We start from the raw sequence: 12,660 nt of genomic DNA, 5'->3' as shown, positions 1-12,660 counted from the left end.
GTCACTGCCTGTTTCTCCTGTTGATTTCTTCTCTCTTTTTGGTTTTGGCTCTCTTTCTCATTCCATTCTTTTCTCCTTTTATTTCTTGTGTTGTTCCTTATCCTTTTGTTTTCTTTTACCTTCCCTGTCTTTCACTGTCTTCTCTGATACTATCTTTCCTCTTGCCTTCTATTTCATGTTTTCTATTTCTGAAATGCTTTTTTACATTCATGCTACTTCTGTGTGGTGTTTGCCTGACTGTTTCCTCTGATCCTTCTTTTGTGTAAATTGCTTTTCTGTGTTCTGCTCTTGGGTAACTCTTTGTTTAGTTATTGTAAAATAGTGACACAGAAAATGAGCTTTACCCATTGTTGTGAAACAAAGCCTTTAAAATCCTTGAGTGGCATTGCAGAAGATTATTACAAGATCTGTCATGACTGACCCTCAAACAGCATATTGTAATGAGGTTCAAAATATACTTAAACAGAAATGTCACATTAACTTCCTGAAATGATTCCTGGAATCATTTCTGCATGTTACTTTTACTTCTAGCAAATATGTTATTTTAAGTTACACTTTATGAATATAAAGGTTTTATGTGGCATCTTAATGATAGAAGAACCACTGAATAACACTGTTTTAAAACATTGAATTTACGTATTGATATAGCCTTATTTTATCATAAATCATAGAATCCCTAGAGAACAGAAGGAGGCCATTCGGCCCATCAAGTCTGCACTGACTATAATCTCATACAGGCCCTATTCCCGTAACACCACACATTTGCCCTGCTTATCCCTCTGTCACAATGGTCAGTTTATCATGGGCAATCAACCGAACCCGCACATCCTTTGGACTGTGGGAGGAAACTGGAGCACCCAGAGCAACTCCTCAGAGACACGGGGAGAACATGCAAATTCCACACAGACAGTGACCCGAACCCAGGTCCCTGGCACTGAGAGACAGCAATGCTAACCACTACACCACCATGCCGCCCATAATATAATTACAATGGACCCATGATATAATGAATTGCTGGTTAGCAATTTAATTTTGTGTTATGAGGCTGATTAGAATTTTTTCCATAAAGTGTTGGCTTTCCCAAAGGTTTTGCTTCACGCAGTACTTGTGAAGCTGAAATACTGGATGTCAACTAACTAATTTATGGGAGAGTTTTGCTGCTGAATGATGGAGTTGCAGATATATGAGAAAATGTACAACCAAAAATCAATGAGTTCAGAACCTTTTGGCCAAAGTTAATTGCCTGAATTGAACAATAATACTGATTGCATTTAACACTGTATGAGGGAATTCCTGTTAATTTCGATACATTGGGTCACATTTGACTCCTTTATAGTGAGATAATTAATCCACGATAATTAGCAATGTAATGCAGTTTGATGATAATTGAGATAGAGCTAGAGAATCGTGAGGGGATGTAGTTCAGACAGCAGAAAAAGGGCAAAAGAGGGAGGGGAAAGAAAATGTGAGAGCCGATGAGGGAAGACATTGGAGGAAGGATGGGTGAGCACTAGAGGAAGTGCGTTGGAGAGGAAACTAGAAAGGAGGAGAAAATGCAAGTTGAAGGAAAGGAGAGAGAAAGGTTGGGAAATTAACTGCCTTAAATGAAGGAATAGTGCAATATCTGCTCAGTTGCAGAGAGATATCTAATGTGGGGTTGCGGCATATTTGTAGTGCTTTGTGGAGGATGATGTAATTTTGATTCTGTTGCTTAGGGGCTGTAGAACATTCAGCTTGATGATTTGTTTTTAAACAAGCTATCACCATGTTCACTGTAAAGTTCCTTCTGCAACTGCTACACTTTGCGTATTTACTTAATTCTATTTCCATTTCTTAACTTCTTAGTTTCCTCTGGCTTCTTGTTAAGATTTTAGAAGACTTACAATAGTGGTTTAAATCGTGGCTATCGCATTCAGACATGCATGCATTGCTTCAACTTTCTGCACATTTGTTTTGCCAATTTCTAGGAAATAATACATGTGACTGTTTTTGTATACAGGAGACAAAGCCAATTGATCGTGATGTTTGGCATTGTTTTCAGTCTGCCATAATGTTATTTTTACAGCGATATCTACTATTCAAGGCCTTTGGAACCTTTGAGATAACTCCCTATTTTAATTCATATCCAGGAGTTTGGGGGTTACGCTTGTTTGTTTGAAGTATTTTTATATGATAATAAGTCTTCTGCCAATATTTGAATTCCCTCAGCCGGGCCGTATTTCTGGGATGGTTGGCAGTGACCCCTGTTGTGTGCCTCTCCGGTCTTGCTATAAGATTTGGCAGAAACACGCTGTTGCTTTGGATGTTCAGACATCATCAACATGATTACTCTCACAAGGAGTTCCTGATATTGATCTTCACTGTAAAAACACAGCTGTCTTTATAAAGATGTTCAGTGAAAGTTCAGTACCATAAACATTGTTAATGGTTAATCTGATATATTTGGGCTATGTACTTATATGTGTGAGTAGCCTCTTATCTATCTTAATGCAAATTTGAGTTAAGCAAAATACATTTACTTTGATCATTTAAATCACCACCGTTTTAAAAGGAAATAACATTGAAATTCACTGAGATTATTCTGCTTTGCATCATCATAGCGAAAGACATTATTTAATCTGTCTATCATTTAGATATTACGTTGCTTATTTGACAGAGACTAACAGTTCTTTGTATGGTGTGCTTTTCCCCAGAATGTATATGTCAACATCAACCGCATAATGTCAGTGGCCAATCGTTTACTGGAATCTAATCATTATGCATCTCAGCAAATCAAGCAGATTGCCAGTCAGCTGGAGCTGGAGTGGAAGGCTTTTGCAGCAGCACTGGATGAGCGCAGTACTTTGCTTGACATGTCTGCTGTCTTTCATCAGAAGGCTGAACAGGTCAGTAAATGCTCACAATATATGTAACTTTTTTTTAATGGACAGTGCACCACAGGTAATTAATTTGTTAACTATCTACATTTTAGGCACTTTATTTCTGTAAATAGGTTTCGTGTCGAATTAAAAAATCTCAACTGGGCAAACTAGACTAATATTGATTCGCATCTGTAATAAATAGATCAGATTCAGGGCAAGCTGATTCCTTCTACCGTTCTGAAAACAATCTAAAGTAATTTCAAATCTATTGCCCGCTTTTCAATGACATGATCTATAGTAGTGAACTCCTGCCTTGCAAAGCACCTCAAACAATTCACACAATCATTGAAACCCTACAGTGCAGAAAGAGGCCGTCTGGCCCATCGAGTCTGCACTGACCACAATCCCACCCAAGCCTTACCCTCATATCCCTACATATTTACCTGCTAATCCCTCTAATTTATGCATCTCAGGACACTAAGGGGCAATCTTAACATGGCCAATCAACCTAACTTGCACATCTTTGCAATTAATGCATGTCAAAAAATATTTCTTGAAACTATACCTTAGGACTTGATTAAAGAAGACAATAACTGCTGGTAATACAATGCTGATGGTGATTTTGTATCCTTTGTGCATTTTGTTCAGAAAACAACAGTGACTACATTGAGTTATTATCGTTGATGGTGAACTGCATCATGTCAGTCAACTAGATGTACTTAGTATTTGTCTGTGGAAGTTGCAGTCTATTTCAACTTCTTGGGTTTGTAAATTTGAGTAATTTTAAAAATAATTGGTGCTAAAGCAAATCTGTACCTATAACATCCTTCGACTGAAGTCATTACATAATAAGAACATAAGAAATAGGAGCAGGAGCAGGCCATCCAGCCCTTCGAGCCTGCCCCGCCATTCAGTAAGATCATGGCTGATCTGTCGTGTCTCAGTTCCACATTCATAAGAACATAAGAACATAAGAAATAGGAGCAGGAGTAGGCCATCTGGCCCTTCGAGCCTGCCCCGCCATTCAATAAGATCATGGCTGATCTGTCGTGGCTCAGTTCCACTTTCCCGCCCTCTCCCCATAACCCTTAATCCCCTCTCTTATCAAAAACCCATCAACCCGCTTCTTAAAAATATTTAGCGAGGCAGCCTCCACCACTTCAACGGGCAGAGAATTCCAGAGATTCACCACCCTTTGAGTGAAGAAGTTCCTCCTCAACTCCGTTCTGAACCGCCCCCCCTTTATCTTGAGGCTGTGCCCCCTAGTCCTACTGTCTTTTTTGAGCGGGAAGAGTCTTTCCACCTCTATCCTATCCATCCCATTCATCATCTTATACGTCTCAATGAGATCTCCCCTCATTCTTCTAAACTCTAACGAGTACAAGCCTAGTTTATTCAGCCTCTCCTCATAGCTCAACCCCCTCAACTCCGGTATCAGCCTAGTAAACCTCCTCTGCACTCCCTCCAAGGCCAAAATATCCTTGCGCAGGTGCGGCGCCCAAAACTGCACACAGTACTCCAGCTGCGGCCTCACCAATGCCCTATACAGCTGCAGCAAGACCTCCCTACTTTTATATTCAATCCCCCTCGCTATGAAGGCCAGCATCCCATTCGCCTTCCTGACCACCTGCTGCACCTGCAGGCTGGGTTTTTGCGAATCATGCACAAGGACCCCGAGGTCCCTCTGCACCGTCGCCTGCTGCAGTTTTTCGCCACGTAAGTAATAGTCCTTCCTACCATTCTTCCTACCAAAGTGGACCACCTCACACTTGCCAACATTAAATTCCATTTGCCATTTCCTGGCCCATTCGCCCAGCCTATCTAGATCCTTCTGCAGACTCTCCACACCCTCCGCACAATTTGCCTTTCCCCCAATCTTGGTGTCATCAGCAAATTTCGACACCCTACACTCGGTTCCCTCCTCCAGATCATCTATATAAATGGTAAATAGCTGAGGCCCCAGCACCGACCCCTGGGGCACCCCACTAGTCACCAACCGCCAATCTGAATAGCACCCATTGACCCCCACTCTCTGCCTCCTATTTGACATCCAATCCTCTATCCACGCTAACACCCTACCCCCAACTCCATGTCCTCTGACCTTCTGCAGTAACCTCTTGTGAGGTACCTTATCAAACGCCTTCTGAAAATCCAGAAAGACCACATCCACCGGCTCTCCTCTATCCACCGCCCTAGACACATCCTCATAGAACTCCAGTAAATTCCCGCCCTCTCCCCATAACCCTTAATCCCCTCACTTATCAAAAACCCATCAACCCGCGTCTTAAAAATATTTAGCGAGGCAGCCTCCACCACCTCAACGGGCAGAGAATTCCAGAGATTCACCACCCTTTGAGTGAAGAAGTTCCTCCTCAACTCCGTTCTAAACCGCCCCCCCCTTTATCTTGAGGCTGTGCCCCTTAGTCCTACTGTCCTTTCTGAGCGGGAAGAGTCTCTCCACCCCTATCCTATCCATCCCATTCATCATCATATGTGTCCCCTACGTAGAATTCTACATCTTTTAATTGGCTGACTTCTTTGGCACATTAATGACAACCTTGAAATGAACTTTGTAATAAGACTACAACTAATGGACCCTTATATCAAGAGGAAAGCAAGATTGGCATATCTAGTCACTTGAAACTGGAATTAACTGCTATATATTCGCAGTTATATCATTAACTTGAGATAAATTTTAAAAAACAGTGTTTCTACGAAAATTACCTCTCAATGGAGGAAAGAAATGGCATTGTATTTTTTGCATTGAAAGTCTGTTGCTCATTCTTTGGTTGTAGTCCAGTACAAAGGTTTAGCCTGGAGGCTTATGATCAGACTAATGCCAGAAACCTCTGACCTCATCCATAGCTAGGATCCTCCAGTGCAGCTGCAATGAATGGAGTTTTGGTTGAGCACCAAATTCTCCATTCTTGCTGGCTGTGGAAATGAACGAAATTGGAGAATCCTGCCCTAGAAGTCTTACTTGTATAGTGGAGCTACGAGTCATGCCTGTTTGTTTAACAAATACCTGTTACTATGAAAACATCTGTGGCAAATATCTTGGTTGATATCAAAATCCATTGCTGTAATTGTAATTTAAAAGACAGCAAAATTAGGATGAAACATTGATTAGAATGACATGAATGGCTGTTTTGCCCTTCTGCGTATGTGTTTTAGTTGGCACATTTAAAGAATATTAAAAAATTACTTCTAAAGCAACAGGATGCATAGTTGTAGAATTTTTTTGTGTGCTAATACCAGAGCACAATTGTGTTGAATGCGAAAACCCAGGAATCATTCTGAATTCTACACAACTTATTATAACAGAATATTTTGAATTTCACTACAAAGGTGTGCAGGTTAGGGAGATTGGCCATGCTAAATTGACCCTTAGTGTCGGAGGGGATTAGCAGGGTAAATGCGTGGGACTACAGGAGGGCCTGTGTGAGACTGTTGTCAGTGCAGGCTCAATGGGCTGAATGGCTGCCTCCTGCACTGTGGGGATTCTATGATTCTAAATGACCATTAAGATTCATAATCATACCTTGACAAAATGGTATTTAATGATAATAGTGTTTCTCTCTAGTTCTGTAAGTCTGTCATGTAAAAATGTTCTTTGTCACATGCCTAAAACCTTAAACTGTGACGCCGAGTACCATCAGCTGATGGGAACAGCTTTCCTTTGTCTGTCTTTTCTAATTGACTTTTCTAAAGTCAATTCCCATTTTTTCTGGGGAGATCTTTCGAAGCTTCAAAAATTGACTTGTATACACTGATCTTTATGGTAGCAGTTGCAATACCTTAATTGTATAGCAACTGCTACCATTTAAACCCAATTAAAATTCAAGGATAGAGGCAGAACTCTGCCTTCCAAAGAATTGTATTGCTTTATTCTTTGTTGTAAAAGTATAATTGTCTTGTGGTCATTTTGATTAAGTCACAGTGAAATAAAATAAGCATCAAAACTCATGGCAGGATGCTGGTGGCGCAGTGGTTAGCACTGCTACTCACAGTGCAGGGACCCAGTTCAATTTCGGCTTTGTTTGACTGTGTGCAGTTTGTACATTCTCCCTGTGCCTGTGTGAGTTTTCTGCTGGTGCTTTGGTTTTCTCCCACAGTTGTGGAGATGCCAGCGTTGCACTGGGGTAAAACAGAAAGAAATCCCACAACACCAGCTTAAAGTCCAACAAGCCTTTATAGGAAGGGGTATAGAGTATAAGAGCTAGAGTCTAATGTTGCAGTTGTATAGAACGTTGGTTAGGCTGCATTTGGAGTGCTGCATTTGGCGTACTGCATCCAGTTCTGGTCGCCTTACTACTGGAAAGACGTGGAGACCCTGGAGAGAGTGCAGAGGAGGTTTACCAGGATGCTGCCTGGTATGGAAGGACTGGGTTATGAGGAAAGATTGGGCAAACTGGGGCTGTTTTCCCTTGAAAGACGGTGACTGAGGGGAGATCTAATAGAGGTATATAAGATTGTGAAGGGTATAGATAGAGTAAACAGTGGCAAGCTTTTTCCTAGGTTGGAAATGCACATTACGAGGGCCCGTGGGCTTAGGGTGGGGGGGGGGGGGGGTGTGGGGGGAGGTATAATTCGGATGTTAGAGGGAGGTTTTTCACACAGAGGGTAGTGGGGGTATGGAATGCTTTGCCAAGCAAGGTGGTGGAGGCAGGCACACTGGAGTTGTTTAAGAGTTGCTTAGATAGGCACGTGAGCGGGATGGAGATGGAGGGAAATAGGAGACTGTTTTAAATAAGGTTCAGGAGCCTTGGGACGTCCCTGGGAATCAATTGGTTCCTATGGACCTTCCAACATATTTTCTGGCTCACTTGTTTCATTTGGGGATTCCCTTGAATGTGTGTATAAGGATGTGGATGATACTGATGTTTTTCTCTTTTAATCCACAGGTGCTTCGGTCCGCCTTGTAGTCCAACAAGGGGCATACACGCGATGGGTCGTACGAGGGCTGCTCTTGGTTGTTTCGAGAGTAGCCTAGTACTTCACGTCGTTAGTGTATGCTTAAACTGGACCAGATGCTGGGCAACACGACAGCTCAGTGACTATCACTGTTTGCTGTGCAGATACATGGATTTGGGCCAGTGTCTGTGGGAGTTTGCGCATTCTCCCTGTGCTTGCGTGGGTTTTCTCCAGGTGCTCCGGTTTCCTCCCACACCCCAAAGATGTGCTCTTAGGCTGATTGGTGTAACAAATTGTCCCTAAATTAGTCTTCCCTCAATGTGGAATGCCATAAGCATAGACAAGGGTCATGGTGGAGAGGGGACTCATAATGTTAAAATGGTGGCACGAGCTCGTTGGGCCGAAGGGCCTGTTTCCCGTGCTGTGTTGTTCTTTGTTCTAAGTTTTTATTTGTAGCAAATGCCGCAAGCTTTCGGAACAGGCTGTCCCTTTGTCAGGTGGATGGGAGTTCTGATCACAAACAGGGCACAAAGACACAAACTCAATTTACATGCATAATGATTGGAAAGTGAGTCTTTACAGCTAATCAATTCTTAATCAATGAGAGTGGAGAGAGCTTTAAGCACAGGTTAAAGAGATGTGTATTGTTTCCAATATGGATGTTCCCAATGTTTGTGATCAGAACTCCCAGCCACCTGGTGAAGGGACAGCCTGTTCCAAAAGTTTGCGGCATTTGCTACAAATAAACTTGTTGGACTTTAAGCTGCTGTTGTGGGATTTTTTTCTGTTTTCCTCCCACAGTCCAGGGATGTGCAGGTTAGGTTGATTGGCCATGCTAAATTGCCCCTTAGTGTCCAAAGATATGTAGATTAGGTGAAGTAACCTGGGTGGGATGAGAGTCGGTGCAGACTTAATGGGCTGAATGGCCGCCTCCTGAACTGTAGGCATTCTATGGTTCACTGGATTCTTTTATAGAAGATGGGCCGAGAGTTATAGAATGCTACAATGCCGAATGACAGCATTCGGCCCATCGAGTCTGCATCCACTCTCTGACAGAGCATCCCAGCCATTGATTCAGACAGGCCCTTTCATGTAACCCCATGTATTTACCCCACAAATCCTGCTAATCTGCACGTCTTGGGCGCTAAGGGGCAAATTAGCATGATCAATCTGGAAGTGAAAGGTGTACAAAAAGGGAATTAGGCCTCCCCATGCATGAAGCTTACTGTTTGGTGTGGTACCAAGGCATGTGAACAAAAAGAATCTCTCGTATTTCATGAATTAACTGATCTTAGCCAGTGGGGTAAGGAGAAAATGTTTTTGCATATGCCCACCATATAACTTGATGTCCCCCTCCCCCTTTTACGAGCATTTCATGCTATAGTTGCATTAGTACTCAGCTTCCGTTTTTCACCCCATTAATGGGCGTTTTGATGACCTTGCTGTCCCGGTTAAATGAGTAAAACATGTAAATGAACTGCAAAAATCTGTATCTATTCATTTCATTTTTGTACTGCCTTGTGAAGGCCAATGTGTTATTCCCTTTTTTGCTGATCAGTATATTAAGCACGTTTTGCGAATGTTTTTTCTCATTGTGAAAGTCTCCTAGTAACCAATTCAGTGATGGCTCAACATCTTTCATTTATCAGGTGCTAGGACTTGGGTACTTTTGGCAATCGATATGATGAACGCTTTTATTTAGATATGAAGAACACCTTATTAAGTGTTAATGTTCAAGCTTTGTAATGCTTATAGGCCACTCAACGGTCTGTCTTATGGCTAGCTAGAAGCTGATGATTGAAGAAGCTTTTTAAAATGATAAATACCATGCAGTAGTTGTAGATATGATTCATCTAATCTTAAATTCTATTGCTCTATTATCGTGTGTAGATTGTAATGAAGCAAATTACAAAATACTTTCAGCTATCAATAGCAATTGTGTGATATATATATATATAATATATGTATATATAGAGTTGTAATTGCAATCCAGGTAAAATTACATCGCAAATTTTAGCTAATAGAACAAAGAACAAAGAACAACCCAGCACGGGAAACAGGCCCTTCGGCCCAACGAGCCCGCGCCGCCGCATCACCCTACACCTATTCTACCCTGCGTATCTACAAATAGAACCCTACTCAGTCAGATTCAGGGAAGAAATAGTATCAATTTGGTAAAAACCGATTAGCCTAAGAGCACATCTTTGGGGTGCGGGAGGAAACCGGAGCGCCCGGAGGAAACCCACGCAACCACAGGGAGAATGCGCAAACTCCCACAGACACAGGCCCAAATCCATGTGTCTGCACAGCCAGCAGTGCTAGTCACTGAGCTGTTGCGGCGCCCGTCTACCGGTCCAGGATCAAGCACACACACCGACATGAAGTACTAGGCCACTCCTGGACTTCCAAGAGCAGCCCACGCACGACCCGCCGTGTGCATGCCCCTCGCTTGACACGAGGTGGACCTCCACCTGTGGAATAAAGACAAAAATATAAATCTTACAGCCTGCCCTTCCGGTGTCTCCCGAGGTTTAACCCTATTTAATAGCCCCTACCATATCCCTCCATTCTCGTTTCACTCATGTGCCTATCTAACTGCATCTTAAACAAGTCCAACGTTCCTGCCTCCACCACCCTACTCGGTAGCGCGTTCCAGACCCCCACAACTCTCTGCGTAAAGAACCTTCCTCTCACCTCCAAACTATACCTCTCCCCCCTCACCCTTAAATGATGACCTCTCGTGTTCGTACCCAGTCTAGGGAGCAGTCTCTCACTATTAACTCTATCTATTCCCTTCAGTATCTTATATATTTCTATCATGTCCCCTCTCAATCTCCGTCTTTCCAAGGAGAATAGTCCCAGTTTCTTCAATCTCTCCTCGTAACCCAGTCCCCCCATGCCAGGCAACATCCTGGTAAACCTCCTCTGCACCCTTTCCAGAGACTCCACGTCCTTCCGGTAGTAAGGTGACCAGAACTGGACGCAGTACTCCAAATGCGGTCTAACCAACGTTCTGTACAACTGAAGCATTAGACGGCAGCTTTTATACTCTATGCCCCTTCCTATAAAGGCTAACATCCCATAAGCCTTCCTATCAACCTTCTCCACTTGTGACGCAACCTTCATGGATTTGTGAACCTGCACTCCCAGGTCCCTCTGTATGTCTGTACTCCTAATCGGCCTACCTTTTATCACATAGCTCCTCTCTGCATTATTCCGTCCAAAATGCATCACCTCGCATTTGTCAGGATTAAATGCCATCTGCCATCTATCTGCCCACTGCACCAACCTATCTATATCCTGTTGTATCACCTGACAATCCAGTTCCGTACCCGCCAACCCTGCCATCTTGGTGTCATCAGCAAACTTGCTGATCACACCACCTACGCCCTCTTCCAAGTCATTTATGTAGACTACAAAGAGGAGAGGTCCCAGTACTGAGCCCTGCGGCACACCACTGGTCACTGGCCTCCAGCCTGACAAGGTCCCCTCCACAACTACCCTCTGTCTCCTATTTCCCAGCCAGTTCTCAATCCACCTAGCTACCTGGCCTCGTATCCCATGCGCCTTAACCTTTTCTACCAGCCTACCGTGAGGGACTTTGTCAAACGCCTTACTGAAATCCATATAGATGACATCAACGGCTCTCCCATCGTCAACCGTTTTTGTCACCTCCTCAAAGAATTCCACCAGATTCGTAAGGCAAGACCTCCCTCTAACAAAGCCATGTTGCGTATCCCTAATCAGATCGCAACGCTCCAAATGCTCATACATCCTACCCCTAAGTATTTTTTCCATTAACTTCCCTACCACCGACGTCAAACTCACCGGTCTATAATTCCCAGGGTTATCCCTACTACCTTTTTTGAACAACGGGACCACATTTGCTACCCTCCAGTCTTCTGGGACCTCACCTGTGTCCAAAGAAGAGACAAAGATGTGCGCCAGAGGCCCAGCAATTTCATCTTTCGCCTCCCTAAGCAGCCTGGGATAAATACCATCAGGCCCCGGAGCTTTATCCGTCCTTACGCTACCTAAAAGCCCTAGCACTTCCTCTCTCGTAATAACTATATCCTGCAACTGAACCTCCGCTCCCTCCAAGAGACCGCACGATTCCGAACCCCTCTCCTTCGTGAATACCGACGCAAAGTATTCATTCAGGAGCTCCCCCATTCCCTCCGACTCAATACACAACTCTCCACTCTTGTCCCTAAGAGGACCAATTTTCCCCCTTGCCTCTAATATAGGAATAAAATGCCTTTGGATTTTCCTTATCTTGATATTCCTAATCTTGAATGTAACTGTTTAAAAAAAAGTTAATTAAATAAAATTGCTTGACAAATATTGGCCCAAATAATAGTCATAGAGATTTACAACATGGAAACCAGTTCGGCCCAGCTTGTCTGTGCCATCTTTTTTTTTAACTAATAAGCTAGTCCCAATTGCCCGAGTTTGGCCCATATCCCTCTCCCCATCTTACCTATGTAACTGTCTAAATGCTTTTTAAAAGTCAAAATTGAATTCATCTCTTCTACTGCCTCTGGCAGCTTGTTTCAGACACTCACCACCCTCTGTGTGGAAAAAAAACCCTCTAGACTGTTTTGTATCTCTCCCCTCTCACCTTAAGCCTGTGTCCTTTAGTTTTAGACTTCTCCACTTTGGGAAAAGGTGTTGATCTAGCTGATCTATGCCCCTCATCATTTTATAGACTTCTGTAAGGTCACCTTTAAGCCCCCTATGCTGCAAGGAAAAAAGTCCCTGTCTATCCAGCCTGTCCTTATAACTCAAAGCATTAAGTCCTGCTAGCATCCTAGTAAATCTTTTCTGCACTCTAGTTTAATATCCTTTCTATAATAGGGTGACCAGAACTGTACACAGTATTCCT

General features: G+C 43.1%; 1 protein-coding gene across 4 annotated transcripts in view; it reads left to right on the top strand.

Annotated features, from left to right (window-relative positions):
• The window catches only part of LOC145354025 (triple functional domain protein), a 641,321-nt gene that overhangs the window by 287,647 nt on the left and 341,014 nt on the right, over window positions 1-12,660 (top strand). For all 4 annotated transcript variants that reach the window (XM_080205115.1, XM_080205124.1, XM_080205134.1 and 1 more), the window contains one exon: window positions 2,694-2,885. In XM_080205115.1, the coding sequence (XP_080061241.1) occupies window positions 2,694-2,885 (192 nt within the window). The remainder of the gene's footprint in view (window positions 1-2,693; window positions 2,886-12,660) is intronic.

The sequence above is a fragment of the Carcharhinus amblyrhynchos genome, chromosome 2 (assembly GCF_965287045.1).
Source record: "Carcharhinus amblyrhynchos chromosome 2, sCarAmb.v2.hapA, whole genome shotgun sequence".
Classification (NCBI taxonomy): domain Eukaryota; kingdom Metazoa; phylum Chordata; class Chondrichthyes; order Carcharhiniformes; family Carcharhinidae; genus Carcharhinus; species Carcharhinus amblyrhynchos.
Note: the sequence above shows the minus strand (reverse complement) of the source record. Positions and strands in the feature narration are given on the sequence as shown.